At 38.7% G+C, this 21296-nt stretch overlaps 1 protein-coding gene across 15 annotated transcripts in view; it reads right to left on the bottom strand.

Moving 5' to 3' along the window:
- Positions 1 to 21296, bottom strand: part of UNC79 (unc-79 homolog (C. elegans)) — a 262072-nt gene that overhangs the window by 24264 nt on the left and 216512 nt on the right. For all 15 annotated transcript variants that reach the window (XM_021099643.1, XM_021099645.1, XM_021099642.1 and 12 more), the window contains 2 exons: positions 12567 to 12671; positions 4022 to 4099 (listed from right to left, as the gene is read on the bottom strand). In XM_021099643.1, the coding sequence (XP_020955302.1) occupies positions 4022 to 4099; positions 12567 to 12671 (183 nt within the window). The remainder of the gene's footprint in view (positions 1 to 4021; positions 4100 to 12566; positions 12672 to 21296) is intronic.

The following is a 21296-nucleotide window of genomic DNA, read 5'->3' as shown; positions in this document are numbered from 1 at the left end:
TGCTTTGGGAATATTAATCCTTTAGTGCAAGAGAGGATTTCCCCCCGGATTTATTCCATTTTCTCTGACCTTTCACACGTCATGCAAATAAGAGCATATACTCTGCTCTTGAATTTCTTGAAAGGGATTTGTTTCTTTCATAGGCAATATTTTATACCATTTCAACTAGGCAAATGTCACAGAAAATAATTACTTGGAGCATTATTCAGTATTTGTCTTTTAAGTTTGAATTTCAAAAAACGAGAGGAAAAAACTTACTATTATCAGTTACTTTTGCTTTAGAGACAGTAACTACATCTAATAAAAGCCTTAAAGTACACTTTATAGTCAGGATAACCTCGGTGAGTCATCTACACTTATAAAGCAAAGCATACAACTGCCAATCCCCCTGGCTTTTTTTACTTTGCAAGCATAAGTATAACCTTAGTGTATTATTAAAAAAAAAAAAAAAAAACTGAGTTAAGCTCAAATTATTTCAAAAGACCTATATTTGTATTTCAATGGGAAAACTGATAAAGGAATTAAAAATATAAACCTTAAGAACAAGAACTGAAGTGAATCATATCCAGTTCTTTCTCAAAACTTGTATCTGATTTTAAAGTTACATTTCTTAAATTATTAAGATCTCACTTGCTCAGTGTAGACAACTTAGAAAATACCAATTAGTAAAAAGAAAAGAAAAATTACTATAATCTTTTTTTTTTTTTTTTTTTTTTTTGTCTTTTTGCCTTTTCTTGAGCTACTCCCGCGACACATGGAGGTTCCCAGGCTAGGGGTCTAATGGGAGCTTTAGCCACCGGCCTATGCCAGAACCATAGCAACTCGGGATCCGAGCCGCATCTGCAACCTACACCACAGCTCACAGCAACGCCGGATCCTTAATCCACTGAGCGAGGCCAGGGATCGAACCCGCAACCTCATGGTTCCTAGTCAGATTCGTTAACCACTGTGTCATGATGGGAACTCTAAAAAAATCACTATAATCTTAATTCCTGCTCTCCACCTCTGAGACAGCCCCTGTTAATAGCTCCTTCCAAACATTTTTGAATGCATATAACATACATATATAAACAATGTTTTATAAGATTGAGAATTTTTTCTAACATGCTTTCTAATTAAATCCATCATAAGCATTTTCCAATTAATTAAATGTTCTTTGAAAACTTGATTTGGTCCAACTAAGAGTCTATCTTATAGATACAGCTTTTATTTATTTATTTACTTACTTTACCTTATTTTATTTAAATAGTACCCTAATGTTGCACACTAATTTTGTTTCCATAGTTTTGCTATTTTAAATGTTGCTTTAAGAAATATATACTTATAGATAGTTCTTTATGCACTTAGAGACAATTCTGTATTTACTTTCTCAAACATATTCTTAGAAGTAGACAAAATGCTCATCAGCAAGACTGACCACCACCAGTAGCTCATAATAAGAATACCTGTTTCAACTTTATCATCAATAAGTTTCATTGTTTAGAGAAACCTGCTGGTTTCTAACTGATTTTAATTTTTATGTTTTAAAATATTTTTATATTTTATATTAATTTGCAGTCCATTGATTGCTAGTAAGGGTAAAAGGTTTATTTTGAATGGCTTACTGGTCATTGGAAAGGGTTCCATATGTAGATCTATAACTGTCTGCTGCTATTTTGTAGTTTTTGGAATATTTGTCTTTTACTTGTTGATTTAGATAAACTTTTACTTATTTAGGATATTATTTTTTAGCTGTCTCATAGGTAGCAAATATTGAGTTTTAAAGAATTAAATAAGGAAACCAAGGAATGTTGGGTGCAGACTGTCTAGCTACTCACAGAACCATTTCTTTTCTTCCCTAGGATGCAACTAGACCGAATTTCCCATCCTCTTTGCACTTAGGTGTGGCCATGTGACTGAGTTTTAGCCAATGGAATTCAAGGAGAAGAAATATGTACCACTTTTAGACCTGCCCCATGAAAACTTCCATGTACTATGTTCTCTTCCCTCTTCCTAACCTCCAGATGACTGCAGAGACGTGCACATGACAGAAGAAACCTGACCTCTGAGAGTTCATGTAGAAGCCCTCCTCCCTTTGCTAATCAGGACATCTGTTCAAACTTCTCACGAGTAAACAAACTTTTTTAGCTAAGTCTCTGAGAACTAGTATTTTATGTCATAGTATCTCACATTACCCTACTATCAAGAACCCTTAAAAAAAAGGGTTATCGTAATTCTACTTCCAGAAATCTATTGTAAACAAATAGTCTAAACTATAAACATAGATTTAAGCACAAAGGTATTTATTACATATTAGTTACAACTGCAGAATACTGAAAATAGCTAAAATATCCAACAATAAGTAGTCTTCATTAACAATTTTTTACTTTTAGTTGTATTTTTTTATTGACATGGACTTGACATATAACTGTGTAAACTGAAGGTGTACATGTTAATTTTACATATTTATATGTTGTAATACGATTGCCACTGTAGCAATAATTAGCACCTACATCACATTACATAATTATCCTTTCTTTTTGGTAGTTGAAATAATACTGTCTCCACTCACTGTGCTTACTATGCACAATACCTCTAGGCCTTCTTTACGGCTTATTTTAAGTTTGTACCCTTAAACCTGTCCTGTTGCCCCCTCTCCATTAAAATTGTTTTTAACAGTTAACGTATACTCGGCACTTCCTGTATGTTTAGCATCACAGTAATCTGTTTTACGGGCATTATTTCATCCAACCCTCAACCTAGAACTTAGGCCCTATTATATCCCATTCTACAGATAATACAAATCAAAGAATCATGAATTAAATAACTTTCCTGCTCACACAGCTAGCAAATGCCAGGCCTCAAACTCTGGTGTGAATCAAAACCCATATTGCTAACCACTACCATATGGTGCATTCACATGAGATAATGTCACTTGGGGGAAATGCTTATGAAATATGAAGCCAAAGCTGCATCTACCTTATGGTTTCGACTGTGTTTAAACAAATATACATAGAAAAAGAAGAAAGAAAATACATTAATATGTTAGCAGTAAAATTATCTCTGGGTAGAATGATTACTATTTTTCCTCTCTCATAATATTTCTCCACATCAAAAAAAAAAAAAAAATGAAGTAATGCATAGTATGCTGTGGGTAAAACTGGTGTACTTATAGATACAAATTAATAAAACCTTCTTGGAAAACAACATGGAAATATGTACTCTGAAGATTTTCCTGCTCACTTGGAATGTAACCCAAGGATACCATTCAAAATAAACATGAAGAGAAACTTTTTATGTATGCTATTTACTATGCTATTCTATACTAGCAAAGAAACTAGAAAATACATAAATTTCCAACAATATGGGAAAAAGCAGATTAGGATAATGAATAGATCAAAACATAGAAAAAATTTCTAAATACAGTTCTTATTTTAGGACAGAAGGATCGTAAGTGATCTTTTTTCCTTATTAAATTTTTTCTCTCTCGAAAATCGGAATAATTTTTTCCATTAACAATACATCTCTAAAGTTTCTTAGTTTGTAGCAATAACCTTGCTATTGCTAAGTTACTGTAGTTTCTCATATTCAAGCCTATCTATGAGAATCTTAACAGATTTTACCAAATGGCTTCAGTGGGTAATAACAGCAGAAGTTTTCTAAATTTTCAGAGGAAATAGTACAAAGGAAAATAAGGTATTACAATGCTTACTTCTTTCTGGCAGTCAAACTGGTTAACGGAAGTCAATATTAGAAAACTGATTCTGGAAAAATTGAATTTTAATCAAATCTATTCTGCACGACTGTTAATTTCTTACTTCTCCTTCACTGGCTGCTTCAACTTTATGCATGTTTCTTGGAATTGAATGTTTCCAGGATAGAGATTAATTTAAAATTTCACTAGTGCTCCTTTAAACAAGATGTTAATATGTTTTCAATTTCACAGTGTTAGTTCTATCAAAAGGGAACCAGGACACAGGCCAAAAATACCTCTTTGCTAAATGAGGACATAGAAAATGTAGATAATTCAGTCAGGACTTACTCCAGGTACGGAGGCAATCATCTGCTTGCTGAGGATTGTTGACTCAGCTAGTTTGGTTCCAGCATCTGCACAAATAAACTGATAAGAAATTGAAAGGTTAGTTATCTTTAAGAGCACTTGGACGGTAGTAAGTAATTTGTAATTGTATTAACTTGGCTTAAATTCATTAGTGTTTATTTTGGTGACAATCTGCCCTGGATATAGGAGACTGGTAGTCATGAAACTTCATGCCTATCAGAAATTGAGAAGTGTAGTACTGCGATTAACACCCATATTCTTACTTTATCCAGACTGCTAAGTGGCACTGAAATGGTACATTCAGTCAAGGGAAAAAAGAAAGATGTCAGCACTGTCAGATTTATTCTGAAGTCATACTGTTTATTCTTTAGCACTTTTTGACAGTCACTGAATTTTCAGGTATTTTCTGGGCTTTTATCATTATATCGCACATGTAGAATGAAAACAGAAAAACAATCAAGGAGGTCCCATCGTGGCTCGGTGAAAATGAATCTAACTAGCATCCATGAGGATGCAGGTTCCACCCCTGGCCTTGCTCAGTGAGTTAAGGATCCCGAGTTGGCCGTGAGCTGTGGTGTAGGTTGCAGAAGCAGCTTGGATCCCTCGTTGTTGTGGTGTAGGCCTGCAGCTACACCTCTGATTCAACCCCTGGCCTGGGAACCTCCACATGCTGCAGGTGCAGCCCTAAAAAGACAAAAAGAAAGAAAGAAGGGAGGAAGGAAAGAAAGAGAATGAAAGAAAGAAAGAAAGGAAAACAATCAAGCTCAGAGTGAGTGATCGCCAAGTTTCTTCCCCTCGAAGGCCCCTCAACATCTGGTCTTTCTCCTCCCGCCATTCACGCCTTCCTCTGTGCTGATAACCACCCCCACTCCTGCTCTGTGTCCCCACAAGACTTTCCACACACTTCCACTGCGATGTCATCATTAGGTTGCAGTGATCTGAGTCTATTTCTCAACCTGCTATAAGCTCTCTGAGTCCACAGGCTTGGTGCAGCTCACCCCCAGCATTAGCTTCATGCCTGACCTCTCAGATGGTCTCAATGAGAGTTTGTGAAATGAAATGATTAATCAAATGTGACTTGAGATCATAAAGAGGACGGATTTGCCAGATTACAAGTTCATTTGCTTCATTACAGATTTTTACAGGTGTTTCCCACTTAAGGCAACCCCCAACTACCTACTAATGGTTTTAGGGAAAAAGTAAAACATGAAGTCTGTAGAGTTTGTGAAGATCAGTTAGTTCCTGGTTAGTTTCTCATTCCTGGCCTCTGGCCCCCAAGACTTTGAGGTCCAAAGCTGCTGTGATGCAGAACTCAGAGGCTCTAAAAGAAGCTTTGACACTGATAGCTCTTCCTTCTAATTCATTTCACTCTCATCCTGGAGCGTGTACAGAAACACTAGGCAGGTCAGCCAGGCAGGCATGGTCCCTGTCACACTGGGCAGAAGCAGTAGGTTGGAGCAGCAGAGAAATTTCAAGGAGGCCTGACGAGGGACAAAACCCTGCGTACTGCCAGGGCAGTGGGAGAGAGGCATCTCCGCGGCAGATTTGGGCCAATAGGGCGGAGGGTCGGGAGATAGGAGACGGCTAAATCAGGGCCACCAGCGTGGGAGAGGTGGTCCTCCATGAAAGGTATTTCAGCACAGGGAACCGAGCAGGAGGTGAGAGAGCGGCGGGCAGAGCTGTCCCTGAAAGCTGCACGGCAGGAGCGGACACCATCTTCATGCTGACACTCTATCGTTCCCATTTGCTTCGCATACGGTTACAGAAAGCCAAAGAATCTACTTGGCTATTAACGCTGGAGACCAGCTAGTACACCACTTCTAAGGAATGCCTAAAACTTTCTTTTATTTTATTCAGGAATGCTTATGCCTGCTCTCCTAACTTGGACTTATCTCTAACAGAAGAAAAAGTAAATAAATCAGATTTTAACGTAATAATTAAGGCGTTCTCTGGTGGCCTGGAGGTTAAGGATTCGCCATTGTCACTGCTGTGGCTTGTGTGTTTGATTTCTGGCCCAGGAACTTCCATGTGCTGCAGGTGTGACCAAAAAAAAAAAAAAAAAAAAAAAAAAATATATATATATATATATATATATATATATATATAGCCTATAATCTGGCCAAAACCTCTAAGTAAAAAGGTGAAATATTTGATAGAGGTACACAGCGGAAAGAAGGAACACTTCCAACCTCTTGACAGACACTGCTTGTTTTGTCATAAAATGTATTTTCCAAAGCTGAGCGGTCAATCTACGACAAACTACTTTTAACTAAGTTCCAAAACCTCTGTCAGGACTCCAACATTTTAATTAATTTCTTTACAACAGAACCGAGAGACTGCAGAGAGGCCAGAAGAAAAGAGAGAGCTGTGTCTAAGTGTGAGGGAGAGGAGAAGGAGCAGCATCCTATGTAAAGATGGTGAAAAGCCCTGACCCCTAACCTTGACCCCTGACCCCTGACCTCTATACCTGCAAGCCTGGCGGTGCCCCTGGGGCAAGGTAACATGTGTGAAGAAGCAAAATGTCTATAGCTCTCTCAGCAGAAGCCTTTCTTACCCACCATACTCAGCAAAGGGAAATGAAAAGCATAATGTAAGCGGGTTGTTTGAGGCCAAAAACAAAAGTCTGATTTGTAAGAGCTAATTGACAACTTCAGAAGTCAGAATTAATAACAAATCTCTCTAAAAGTTATGGAACTTTGTCTAGATACTCATGTTGCAACAGAAGAAAGGGTGGGGGGAAAAAATGTAATTGTAATGTATACATGTAAGGATAACCTGACCCCCTTGCTGTACAGTGGGAAAATTAAAAAAATTATAAAAAAAATAAAATTTAAAAAAAAAAAAGTTATGGAGGTGTCCCAGAGAGTCTGGTGTATTAAAGAGCATAAACGTGCACAAGCCTCTAAAATCATCAACTATTTTTATCAGTGCCTTTTAAGCCAGTGTAATTTTACATAATGCATAGGACCAAAACCTTCATAAACCTTTCTGTCTTCATTTTACATAGCTGCCAACCATAAACTGAAAAAATCCATTACAATATCATAAAGTTGCTCAAAATATAAAGATATAACTAAAATCAGAGGGGGAAAGGATGAAGGCTAAAGGGAAGAATTTTATATTTTTAGATGGAAAGATGCCACTGAAATACGCACTCCCTCAGGAATACAAAAGAATACAAAAGAAACGCAGTACCCATTATGTGTCATTACTGAAATCATTACCAAATTGATACTCAAAATAGTATCTCCACCTCTCATCCTAGAGAGTGATCAGATTATTGCCAACTCAACTAATATTAATAACCCCATGTCAATAGTAACTGGGAATTAAAAACAACAGCTGTACCTCTGCCGTTTCTTTGTCCTCCAACCCACAACTAAGCTCTCTTTAAAAGAAAACCTTTCACCCACACGATTTCTCACAGCTTGACTATGCAGGTATATCCCACACAGAGGGAGTGTTACATGCAAATCAGCAGAATGTCTACTCTTGACATAAAATAGGGGCTGAGGAAATTCTTTGTGATTTGAGTTTGCCTAGATTTTATGGTGGCTTTCGATGAGTTATTGCTCTATTATGAAAACTCTAATCCATCTTGACAACAATAACAACAACCTACTACAGATAAGATATCTATAGCACACCTATAGAGAAAATGTTATAAGTGAAAGGAAAACGGTCAACAGTTTTGATCAAAACATGAATTAAAACAAGATATGGCATCTGTCCAAAGTATAAAAGGAGAACTACGTCCTGATTGTTGACAATATTAGATGCAGAAGAATACATGTATTTTTTCTATTTCCTGTCTCCATGCCTCTTTTTCCTTTTTTTTTTTTTAAAAAAAAAAAAAAAAAAAAGCCACTTGAGGGATTCCCATTGTAGCTCAGCAGGTTAAGAACCTGACTAGTATCCATGAGGATGTGGGTTCGATCCCTGGCGTCGCTCAGTGGGTTAAGAATCTGGCATTGCCATGGCTGTGGTGTAGGCCGACTGCCGCAGCTCCAGTTCAACCCCTAGCCTGGGAACTTACATAAGCTGCAGAAAGAAAAGAAAAAGAAAAAAAGTAAAGAAAAGCCACTTGAACCTTTAAGGCCACCTGATTTTATATGTAAGTTAAAATAAATAATGGGAGTGGTGTCTGGACAACCATAACCTAGCAGGCTGGGGGATCTCCTATGGAGTAGGGCCTCCAGGGAGGAATTCTAGAAGTTAAAAACAGATTGGTATGTGTCACTGTCTTGAAGTGTTTGGAACTGGAATGACCCTGCATCCCTTGGCCAAGTGTTTCACTGTCCTTTAAAGGGACACTCTTACTGTCAGGGTATTTGGTAAACAGCACAGTGTTTATCCATGAAAAGAATTATAAACATCCCCATCTCTGGGAACTCCTTTACTACTGAGTCACTAATCAGAGAAACAGGAGAGGAAATATCCTAGTGGTCCCCTGAAGGGTGAGAGGATGGATGGTCAATCCAAGGTTTGAGCAACTGATTCTCTTCTCACTCGTGGCACCAGTGTCACTCCTGACGGACTGCCAGGGGAGTTCTTCCTTCCAACTGTTACTTTCTTTTCCTTTTCCCAGTTTACATTTTCAGTTAAACAAAGCCACTTCCAGGGTCCTGGGAGAAGATCATGATATCCAAGAAGGAAGTCACTGTCTGTCCCAGACACATTATCTGCCCATACCGTGAATCTGGTCTTTCAGGTGCCGGGACCTGACACTGCCCATCGGTAAGGGAGAAGCTTCTCTCTGACTCCATGCTAGATTCTCCGGTTTAAGAAAAGCTACCAGAGAACAGGCAATCACCTGTTATCCACTTGAACATGTGTCAAGGGCAAGAGAAAAAGAAACAGGGAACCCCAACAGAAAGATGCACACTTTCTGGAGAGGCACAAGAGATGCTTCTCCTTCATCCCGTGAGGGGGCCCCATGGAGGACTTCTCTCCACGACTTAGCCAGGAACCACAGGAGGGAAAGGAAACTACTTCTGTTTTGTTTTGTTTTGTTTAAGGTATGCTTCATTTTTATTTCTCTCATATTTCTCTCAGTAATCAAAACAGTTTATTCTAAGAGTTTATAGAATAAGGAACTGTTACTTCAAAAATGGCATTTGGTGTTTAACATTTTTTGTTGGAGAAGGTTGAAATATTATTCCCAAAGTTGCTCCTCATGGGCATGATCTCAAAACGTCCCCCAAATTATCTCTCCAAACTAAAGAATTTTACAAATTGATTTTTAAATTTAACTGAATGATTCAATGACGAATACACATTTGTTTTTAAAGATGAAAAGGTTACACCTTTGAAATGGCACGAGAGAATCCAAAATACACAGAACTTACTTCTTGCCTTCTTTCTTCCTAAACTTAATTTGTTTTTGTTATTTATTCACCTAGCTGTGATGCAGTAATCACTGTTTTCATGGTTCCTTTGAGCACTGAGCAATTTAAATTGCCAGCGTTCTTTCCCTGTCTTTGACAAGTGCTTATTACGGCTGGCTAATGAACTTCGTAGGAAACCAGCCCCCAGCTGCAGTCCCAGAGTGGGGTGCTAGAACCCAAGGAGATCAGCCACCCAGATCTGCCCTGCTCAAGACTGAGGGCAATCAAGGGACCAGCCTCCAAGGCCCACAGGAAAGCACCTTCAGGGCCTAGAAACCTAAGCTCTTTTGAGGTGGCACGTCCCCAACGTAAATACTATCAAAACCAAGTGACTTCCAGACATGGTCAATCCGTTACCCTTAAGTTTCTCGTGGGCTATTTCACCAAGCCCAGTTCACCTGCCCTCTCCTCCAAACCGGCACCGACCCTATTAATCTTTATGGTCACTCTCAGTCAAAGTTGCTTGTACTCAAAAGTGGTGTTGCTGCTGACATCTGAGTAGGCAGGACTGGCCACTGGCAATCCACTGAAGAGATTCAAATCCTGTCTCTCCTTAGGAACACAGATATTTCCTGGCTGGGCTTTGGTTCTGTCTTCCTCTTGGGCTATGGAGCATCTTGGTGCAATGGGAGCCTTTTCACTCTGACTAGATCTTTCTTAGCATCCACCGCTGCCATTTTCCAGCAATCACTCCTCTCAGAAAGGGTCATTATGCCTGGGAAAGCTCTCTAAAGACGACTTAAGACCGTTCTTCACTGAAAGTACGTCAATCTTTTATTAAATCTCAAGTCTTTGAGGAAAAACTCAATTCTGGCCCTGAGGATTAGTAGTATAAGGTGGTGGAGGAAGGGACTGGTTAGTGGACATTAAATGGTTAGTGACAAGGGTGTTCCTCCTCTTCTCCCGGGTAAACTCCCAAACTTCTGCGCATCCTTCAGAGTCCACACGGTCCCTTTTCTGCACCACTTCCTCTGCTACTGTACACATTCATTACACTGCACTGGAAAATTTGTTTAGATGTCAACTTCACCTATCATACAGGAAACTCCTGGAAGGAAGGGGCCATGGCTTATTCATCTCTACTTCCCCAGCATCTGCGCCAGGTCAGGGCTCCTAATGGCTTCATGAGCCTTCCTCCACCTCCCAGGCTGAGCTGGCCATTCCTTCCTCTGTACAGACTTTTAGCACATTATCAGGATAGGGTTATGCCTTTATAGCCCCAGAACCTAGCCCAAGATAGATGGTCAATAAATATCTGTTGTGGGAAATACAAATAGTTAAATATGGCCAATTCAGGTACTCCAAGATCAATGGAGGTTTTTGATGTACAGAGTAATCCGATAAAAAGCAGAGTTAGCAAAATTCCTCCAGGCAGCCATAGGCTAGAGGGCTGGAGAGAAATGAAGGCAGTATGAAAAGCTAAGAGCTATTATGATAATCTGGGCAAGGGATGTGCTCGATCCTCATTAGACCCTGTGGTCAGATGCTTACTAATTACCCCTGCTGTGTGATCTTGGGCAAGTCACTGAATCCTCTGAACTTCAGTTTCCTCATCTGCAACACAGAACCAATTCTTCACATGGTTTTAAGGACTGAATGAGGGCTATATATAGCTCTGGCATGTTGCCTGGCACATAGTAGGTGCTCCATTTATGTTCCCTTCTCCCTCATCCATCCAAATGGCACCCAAGGTACCAAAGATTCAGGGAAACCTGTCAAGGTCCTTGATGTTAAGCTCCCATTTTCATTCAATCATTTAGCCTCAACCTTGTAGGCACAGATTCTGGGACGGGTCAAAACGCTCACTGGGGGGAAGTGAAACAGTTATGACCCAGTTATGAACCAGTTCCTGGGTTCTTTGCACAAAGCAGTCTGAACGACACCCTGATCCCAGCTGTAGCTCATAACCAAGTCTTTAAATCCAGCATCAATCTTTGGGTTAAGAGGCAGGGTCCCAAGTTCCTAATCCCCTGCTGACACCCCTGGCACAGCTGGCCTGCTTTTTCTCAATGCCATCCTTATGTTATTCATGATCCTAAATTTATTCCATCTTCCTGCTGAAGCCTGCTTTGTCATTTGAGGACAGTCAGCCTTTGGTGCTTAACTCCAACCCCAGGCAAAGAGATCTGTCTGCACCCATCAGTCCTTTATGTCCGTCCTTCAAATGTCACTTCCTTCATGAAGTCTTCCCTGATTTCACACCGTATGAGGTAGAATGCTTCCTGCTAACATCTCCCTAGGACTTTGTCTACCTCTCTTTCTCACTCATGGCACTAGTCACAGCTTGTCTTGTGTCATCAAAACCTGCACACTTGGGAGTTCCCTAGTGGCCTAGTGGCTGAAGATCCATCATTGTCATTGCTGTGGCTTGGGTTCAATCCCTGGCCTGGGAAATTCCGCATGCCACGGGGCCGGCCACCAAAAAAAACCCAAAAAAACCAAAACAACAACTACAAAAAAACCCTGCACACTTGCCTAAGATGCTGAGCTAGGCTTAGATGCCGGGGATGGAGAGCTACAGCCGCTTATAAGCAGCCCTACAACTAAAAGCATAATCTTTGCAAATCCTCCAGAGCCTGTGTGGTAGATGTTCAAGCCCCACCCCCTGACTCAGTACTCCCATGGGTGCTGGTTCTTTCACACCCACCTCCCACCATGGCTGGACTCAGCATATCCTGTCATTTGACCATATCTAGCTGGGCCCACCCTCATCTTCACTTCTGCTTCACAGAGATTTGGTGACCCACCCACACTCATGCAACTCCACCATCAGACCTCAGCCTGGTCTCCCATCTTTGGCTTCATTAGCCCTGCCTTGGCTCTGTTAGCCATTAAGGAGCTGCTCCCCCAACCTACTGGACTATAAATTTCTCAAGGACAGAAATTATTGTTTCAGTCTTCTTTTTTGTCTTTCACAGAACTAGTTCCACAGTAGGAACAAAATAAATACTCCCTTTTTTATCTTTTGTAGCCAGTGGAAGTGCCAAGTGCATAGTAATAGATCAGGGTTTATATAAGATATATTATTTCTCATCTCTGGCCAGAGACTTTTAATTTATGCATATGTCCCACACTTTCCTTAATTTTTCCACATATAAGTGAATTTCATGAAAAGTATCACAAATAAGGCATAAGCCTACCTGGACAAGCAAAAGCAGGTTTGTGTCTGGTAAAGGAGATTTGAGCTTCAGGGCCTGCAGGAGTTCTAGAACAACACTACGAGACAAGTAGAATTTATCCCGCTCCTAAATAAAACACAAAAGAAGGTGAGCAATTTCTAAAAGTTCAATTAGAATAGATCTATGTCAAAAGAGCTTCCAAAAGATTCACAGATCAGAAATAAAAAAAAAAAAGCTAACAAAAAACAGTACTTAAAAATGCATAATGAACTGTCCTTAAGAAATAAACAAAAGAAAAAAGGCATTTTTGTAATAGTTTAGTGAAACACTGAGGACACATAATTTAATGGCTAAGAAAAAAATAAGCTATCTCTTACATACCAAAACCATAGGATTTGGTTCTTACGCACAGGGGATAGGTTCCAAGAACGGCAAAAACTCAACAAATCTAAAGGGGTTTTGTGGGTTTTTTTTCAAGAGAAAATGATTGAGAGAAACATGTAACATTGTTTAAAGGGTATCATATCGTCACAAAAGGAACTTACTTTTTAAGAGGATTATTTCAAGCATACAGAAAAATAGAAAGATGGAATATATCATGTACCTATTACCCATCTTTGTCAAATTGCAGCATTTTGTTTTGATTTAATTTTTTATCATGAATCTAATATCACAGAAATATTGACACTACCTCTCTTTTCTTTCTCCCTTCCTTGAAATATCCACCACTTTGAATCTGGTACCTATTATTCCATGTGTGTTTCTACTACATATGTATGCCGCTATTATGACGCTTGAAATTATTTTTGCCTGTTTTTAACTTTCTATAATGCATATCTTTACTACTTATGAGCTGCAGAAAGATACACACCATAAAGTGATGATACTTATACATCTCATTCTTTCAACTGAAGAGCTGAATGTTTTACTATATGAACATACCAAAATTCACTGATCCATCCTCATTAATGGAATGATAAATAATTTTCAATTTCATAAGTCCTTTTTACTGTCAAATATAGCATACATGCAGAAAAGTACATAAACTATGAGTGAATGGATAAATGGATGCGTATAGACTGAACATTCATGTAATCTGCACCCAAGTCAATAGCATTTCACGAGCACCTTCAACGTCCCCTGTGTGTCCTTTCTTGATCATAGCCAAGTTCCGGAGACCCTGTGGGTCTGCATCCACTGTCTCTTCTTTCTATTCATTCTCACTCATGGTGTCTTGCCTCCTCATATATCTGGTTATCCTCGCATGTCGCTTGCCGTATTTTAAAATTATTTTTAGAAGTAACTGGGCGCCTGAAATGTTATCTTCCTCCAAAGAGCTTTCCTCTTCATTTTTACCAGGTACCGGAGTTACCTTACTTGGTCCAGAGTTACCTTAATTCACACACAAGCCTTGTAATGTCTTATCTTGGGTCGGCCAAAGGCTTGATACCAATCTATATGCACGTGCCGACAAATTTATTTCTGGGTTATTTTTATTTTGTGATCCAGGCCGAAAGTGGGGAAGTGCCATTTCAGACAGATCCTCACTCTTGGTAGGTCCTGGATTCTGACTTTCCCCCCTCGCCTCCTGGATCTTCTAGAATTGCCCCTCAGCCTTTCAGTCACGTCTTTCAGATAGGAAAACATCCTTAGGGCAATAAAGGCCTTCAGTGCTGAGCTCGCATCTCTGCTTTCTTTCTTGGTCATGAATTCCTTTTTAAGTTTTCAGAAAATATAGTGTTCACTTTTTCAAAAAAATTTAAATTAAGTGGGAAGACAAGTTCAGATTATCATTATTGGAGAGAGAGTCTAAGTTTTATTGGAATTATACTAAATTTATAGGTTATTTTATGAGAATTAGCTGTCTTTATGATGCTGGGTCCTCATCCATGATTTGTCTCCATTTATATAATGTCGTTTAATAAAATTTTCTGGTTATCTCCATAAAGTTCTGGCATATTTTTGTTAAATTTATTATTTGTTGCCACAATAAATGACATTTTTAAAGTATATTTTGGAGTCCCCGTCGTAGCGCAGCGGAAACGAATCCAACTAGGAACCATGAGGTTGCAGGTTCAATCCCTGGCCTCGCTCAGTGGGTTAGGGATCTGGCGTTACAGTGGCTCTGGTGTAGGCCAGCAGCTGTAGATCCGATTAGGCCCCTAGCCTGGGAACCTCCATGTGCTGCAGGTGCAGCCCTGAAAAGACCAAAAAAAAAAAAAAAAAAAAAAAGACAATCAATAAATAAAGTATATTTTAAAATCATTTGTAGCTGCACATTAAAGGTTGATGATTTCTGGGTATTTATTTACATCTTTGATGACTTGTTATAAAAGTTATTAAAAAGGTGTCTATAGATAGAGTCTCTTTGCTTCATTTGTAATCATGCCATCTATGAAAAGTGAGAGGTTTTTTTCTTTCCAAGTCTTATATTTTGATTTATTCTTCCTGTCTCACTGAACTGATCAGGACCTCCAGGACCATAATAAATAGAAGCAGTGATAATGAACATTCTTGCCTTATTTATGATTTTAAAGGGACTACTGTTGGCATTTCACCATTAAATATGTTTCCTAGAGATTTCTGGCATGTACCCTTTATCAAGTTAAAAAAGTTCCCTTCTATTCCTTGTTTGACAAGATTTATTATAAATAGATGTTGAAATATATAGAATGCATCTTTTGTATCTCCTGAGATAAAAGTTTTCATGCTTAAATCTGATAATATTGTGACATAAATAGATTTCTAACATTTAAGCCAATTTTATATTTCAAGAAAATTCTCACTTAGTCATGAGTCTTTATTTTTAAAATTTTTATTAAAAAATTATTATTTTCGGAGTTCTCGTCATGGCTCAGAGGTTAACGAATCAGACTAGAAACCATGAGGTTGCAAGTTCCATCCCTGGCCTTGCTCAGTGGGTTAAGGATCCGGCATTGCTGTGAGCTGTGGTGTAGGTTACAGATGTGGCTCGGATCCCGCGTTGCTGTGGCTCTGCCGTAGGCCAGGCTACAGCTCCGATTCGACCCCTAGCCTGGGAACCTCCATGTGTTGCAGGAGCGGCCCTAGAAAAAGGCAAAAAGGCCAGGGGTCTGAGATCAGGGATCGAACCGCATCCCCATGGATACTAGTCAGATTTGTTTCCACTGCACATGACAAGAACTCCTTTGTTTAAAATTTTCTTGCAGAGTTCCCATTGTGGCTCAGCAGAAACAAATCTGACTGGTATCCATGAGGACGTGGCCTCACTCAGTGGGTTAAGGATCCAGCATTGCTGTGAGCTATGGTGTAGGCCACAGATGTGGCTCGGGTCTGGCATTGCTGTGGCTGTGGCATAGGCTGGCAGCTACAGCTCCGACTGGACCCCCTAGCCTGGGAACTTCCATGAGCTGTGGGTGCAACCCTAAAAAAAGAAAAAAAAGACACCCCCCCCCAAAATTTTTTTGCTTTCTCTTTTTAAAATTTTATTGAAGTTTTGTGGATTTACAAGGTTGTAATAATTTCTGCTGTACAACAAGGTGATTCAGTCATACACATACACATATCCATTCTCCTTCAGATTCTTTTCCCACATAGATTTTAATTGAAATATAGTTAGTGTACAATATTATATAATTTACAGGTGTACAATATAGTGATTTACAATTTTTAAAGATATAGTCCATTTATAGTTGTTATAAAATATGTCCTACATTCCCCATTGTTCAATATATCCTTGTAGCTTATTTTATACATAATATAGTTTGTACCCCTAACCCCCTACCCTTATATTGTCCTTCCCCAATTCCCTCTCCCCACTGGTAACCACTAATTCGGTTTCTGTATCTATGAGTCTGCTTCTTTTTCGTTATATTAACTAGTTTGCTGTATTTTTAGAGTCCACATATAAGTGATATCATACATATTTGTCTTTCTCTGACTTATTTCACTTAGTGTAATGCCCTCCAAGTCTATTCATGTTGCTGCAAATGGCAAAATTTCATTATTTTTATGACTGAGTGTGAGGCTCTATTTTTAATGCATTAATTTGTGATTATCCATTCAGAATTTTTGCATCTTTGAAGTATAACTGGCCTATACTTTTCCTTTCCCCTACTGTCCTTGTCTGGTTGGTATTGAGAATCTACTGGCCTCATAAAATATGTTGGAAAATGTTCCCTTTATTCTATTCTCTATATTAATTTGCATATAGTAAATTCAATATGTCTCTTAAATGTTTAAGGGTTGTAAATTGGAATGGTTTTTAACTACTGATTCCCTATCTTTTTTCTTTTTTCTTTCTTTTTGGCCATGCCCACAGCATGTGAAAGTTCCTGGGGCAGGGATCAAACCTGCATCACAGCAGGGATAATGTCGGATCCTTAAACCCACTGAGCCACCAGGGAACTCCTGATTCCATTTTTTCATCATTTTAGTCTAGTTCTCCTTTTTTCTGATTGTACATACAGCATTCCTCTAAAAGGTTTGAAATTTATTGGCATAAAGTATTCATTTTTGTCCTTAGTATGTATGCAGTTATGCCCCCCTTTTCATTGCTAATATTCTTTTATCTGTGCCTTTTCTATTCTCCTCCCAATCAGTCTTGCCAAAGCTTTGTCTATTTTATTAGTCTAACCAAAGCTCCTTTTTGGTTGTATTGTTCCCCTCTTGTATCTATGTTTTCTATTTCATTTATTTATGTCCTTTAAGTTTTCTTATGGTTACTCTGTTATTTTAACTTAAGTGGACTTTATTTTTCTTCTTTTTTAAAAGAAGTATTTAAAACCATAAATTTTCTTCTTAATATCTTTGTGGCTATATAGCTCAAGTTTTAAAATGTATTTTCAAACTGGTTTAGTTCTAAATATTTCCCTAGGAATTCTCTTGTGGTGCAGTGGGTTAAAGACCCTGTGTTGTCACTACAGTGGCTTGGGTTGCTGCTGTGGCACAGGTTCAGTCTCTAGCCCATGAACTTCTGCATGCTGTGGGCATGGCCAAAAATTTTTTTTTCAAAATTCTCTTATATCTCCTTTGATCTATAAATTATTTAAAAGACTATTTTAATTTCCAAATATAGCAAGTCCCACACACCATTAATATGTATATGTAACTTTGTATAAACTGGAAAATGAGCACACAGCCAACACTAACACACATACATATTAACATATAATTGCAGGAGTGGTTAAAGAATCCAACTAGTCTCCAGGAGGACACGGGTTCGATCCCTAGCCTCGCTCAGTGGGTTAAGGATCCAGTGCTGCCATGAGCTGTGGTGTAGGTTGCAGATGCAGCTCAGATCTGGTGTTGCTATGGCTGTGGTGTAAGCCAGCAGCTACAACTTTTATTGGACCCCTAGCCTGGGAACCTCCATACCCCATGGGTGCAGCCGTAAAAAGACAAAAAAAAGAAATCCATATAATTGCAAATCTGAAAAAATATGAGTTTTCATAGCCCTGCAGTCAACAGCCCTAGTTGCATACCCACTCACACACCCCCTGGATGCCACACAGCTACACACTTTACACACATCCTGCCACAACAGATAAAGTGACTGTGTCAGGGTCAGAATCTGGACCCGTAGATATTAGGATCTGGAGATCAGAGAAAAGGGGGCAGTCAAGAGAAAGCTCTCACAGGCTCCTGGAGGCTAGGTGGGCAGGGCACCTCTGTGTACACAAGTGTACAGGTAGGGTGGTCCTCTGTGTCTGTTCTCTGTGTGTGCAGGGCCCTCTGAGCTGGTGTGTCTTTACGTAAGAGGTGCCCATCCCAGCTACTCTGGTACTTCACTCCAAATCTCTACATCTGCCTCAATCCTCACAAAAATTTAATATGTCCAAAATACGAGTGGTGTCCCCTTAGATGTGGAGCCCTTTTTTAAGCCACCCTAAGCACCTATATGCAGTTATGGTTTGTTATTGATTTATAATTTAATTGCATTGTGATTAGAGAAATAGACTCCATGAAACTGATCCCCCAGTACATATTAAGGCTTGATTGTGGCCTATTATCTGTTCTGGGTGTACAAATGTCCCATATATGTTTTTTTCCTGAAGTATATTCTCGAATTGGTGGATTCAAGATCCTTTATGTATCTATTATATTCAGTTTTCTCATTATATTGTTCAAATCTAGCAGTCATTCTCATTTTTTATCTGCTTGATCTATTGATTAGATCAATAGAAAGAGAAGCACATCTCTCACTACGATTATGAATTTGTCAACCTCTCTTTGCAATCCAACTCATTTTTATTTTCTATAGAGCGCTACATCACTAGCTGCACAGAGTTGTATTTTGTTTTTGTTTTTGTTTTTTTCTTTGTTTAGGTTGCACCCGTGGCATGTGAAAGTTCCTGGGCCAGGGATCAAACCCGTGCTGCAGTTACAGACGTGTCACAGCTGCAGCAATGCTGGACCCCTAACCTGCTGCGCCAGAGGGGAGCTTTCTGCATAGAGTTTCAGAACTGTCATATTTTCCTAGTGAATTGATCCTTTTATCAATACATGGTGACCTTTTTTACAATAACACTTTTCAACTTATTTCCGTTTACTGGCTTCAACTTTTTTTTGATTAGTATTGGTGGCGTTCCTGTCATGGCTCAGTAGTTAATGAACCCGACTGGTGTCCTTGAGGACACATGTTTAATCCCTAGCCTTGCTTAGTGGGTTAAAAATCTGGTGTTGCCGTGAGCTGTGGTGTAGGTCGCAGACATGGCTCACATCCCATGTTGCTGTGGCTGTGGTGTAGGCTGGCAGCTATAGCTCCGATTTGACCTCCAGCCTGGGAACCTCCATATGCCTCAAGTGCAGCCCTAAAAAGACAAAAGACAAAAAAAAAAATTTAGTATTTGTCTGGTATATCCTTTTTCACCTCTTTTCTTTCAAATTTTCACCAGTGCCTTTCAATGTATTTTAGATGTACACCTTACAAATAACATGTATCTGGGTTTTTTTTAGTCAAATCTAAAAATCCCTAGTGAGTCTAGTATACTTATATTTACTATGATTATTAGAATGTTTGAAATTCATTTCTTTCATCTTACATGTTTTTATTCCAGCATGTTCCATGATTGGCTTTTAATCTTGATTGATTTTTTTTTCTTTTTGCTTTTTTATGGCTGCATGTGTAGCATATGGAAGTTCCCAGGCTAGGAGTCCAATTGGAGGGGCAGCTGCCAGCCTACACCACAGCTGCAGCAACATTAGATCTGAGCCACGTCTGTGACCTACACTGCAGCTCACAGCAATGCTGGATCCTTTAACCCACTGAGCAAATACTGGTCAAATCCTTAACCTGCTGAGCCACAACAGGCTGATTGACTTTTTTATTCTTATTTTTTTTCTCCTGGCCTATGGAGTTTTTACACTTAAAATATTTACAGATATTCTTAAAAGTTTAAATTTATTCATTCTCTCAGCCCTTCTTGTGAAGAATATATAGAATATTTTAACCCCAATCCCAAACTATATATACCCTTTCTATCTTATAGGTTATTTTTATCTAGTAATTTAGTGTCATCTTGTTTGTATATCCATCTGATTAATCATCATTATTATTACTGCTTTATACAGTCAATGACCACTAAGAGTTCTACACTTTACCAACTTTACAATATTTCACTTCTTGGTTCAATTTAGTTCTTGTTGTAACGTATCCATTAGTTCCTGTTTCAGTTAGGAATCTATTAGGAAATTTCTTATTTTCCTGATAGTTCATTTTTTTAGCCTTCTCTATTAAATGATAGCTGAGCTGTTAGAGAATTCAGGAGGACAGTTATTTTTTTCCTCATAATTTTAAATACATATTTTCCATTATCTTTCAGTTTCCATTGTGCTATTGAGAAGTCATTGTCAGTCTATCTATAGACTAGCTCTTAAAATATTTTTCTTGGCTGTTCTGTTAAGTTGTACCTACCCATATAGACCATGACATGAGCACGGAAAACTTTAGTTTATTTTTAATGTTTTAAGGGCTCATTGTGCTTCCTTGAATCAGAGCATCAATGATTTCCACGAATTCTAGAACTGATAAAACCCCATTTTCCCTCTCTGAAACACTTACTAGATATAATCTAGATCTTCTCTTTATATTCTTCATCTCTTTATCTCTCTTCGCTTCATGTTATATAATTTCTTCAGATCTATTTTCCATTTCACTGAATCCCTCTTTGGCTATGCTAATCTGCTGTCCAACCTGTCCACTGAGTTTTTTATATCAATAACTATTTCATTTCTAGAACTTGTACTTTGTTCAAATCTGTCTGATTCTTTTTTCTTAAGTGACTAGATCTTTCCTCATGTTTTTAATTCATCCTTTATGTGCTCATCATTCAGAGTATGTTTTTATAGTCTCTATCACATAGTTCTAATGTTGGAAGTTCTTGGAATGATCTTGTTTTTGTTGACTATGCTAAAGTAGCTCATGGTGGATTATTTCTCATATGTTTGTAATTTTAGATTGTGATCTCATGTTCATCAGGATTTTAATTATGTGAATCCTGTTGGGGCCAGGTTGGAGGCATATCCCTCCAGAGAGGTTTAAGAATCGATTTTAAGCTTATTTCTGCTAGACACTACAATGCTATTACTTGCCCAGCAGCAATTTATTTGACTTTCCACTTAGGGAGTTCATAGAGCATGCAAGTATTACAAATTCACACTCTAAACATGCTGAAATATAGGCTCATGTTTACTAATTTTCAAAAGAAACTACAGATCTTTCAGTTCCCAAGCTCAGACAAATCCCATTATTTGTCACTTCCATGTGAGAAT

This window comes from Sus scrofa, chromosome 7 (assembly GCF_000003025.6).
Source record: "Sus scrofa isolate TJ Tabasco breed Duroc chromosome 7, Sscrofa11.1, whole genome shotgun sequence".
Classification (NCBI taxonomy): Eukaryota; Metazoa; Chordata; class Mammalia; order Artiodactyla; family Suidae; genus Sus; species Sus scrofa.
Note: the sequence above shows the minus strand (reverse complement) of the source record. Positions and strands in the feature narration are given on the sequence as shown.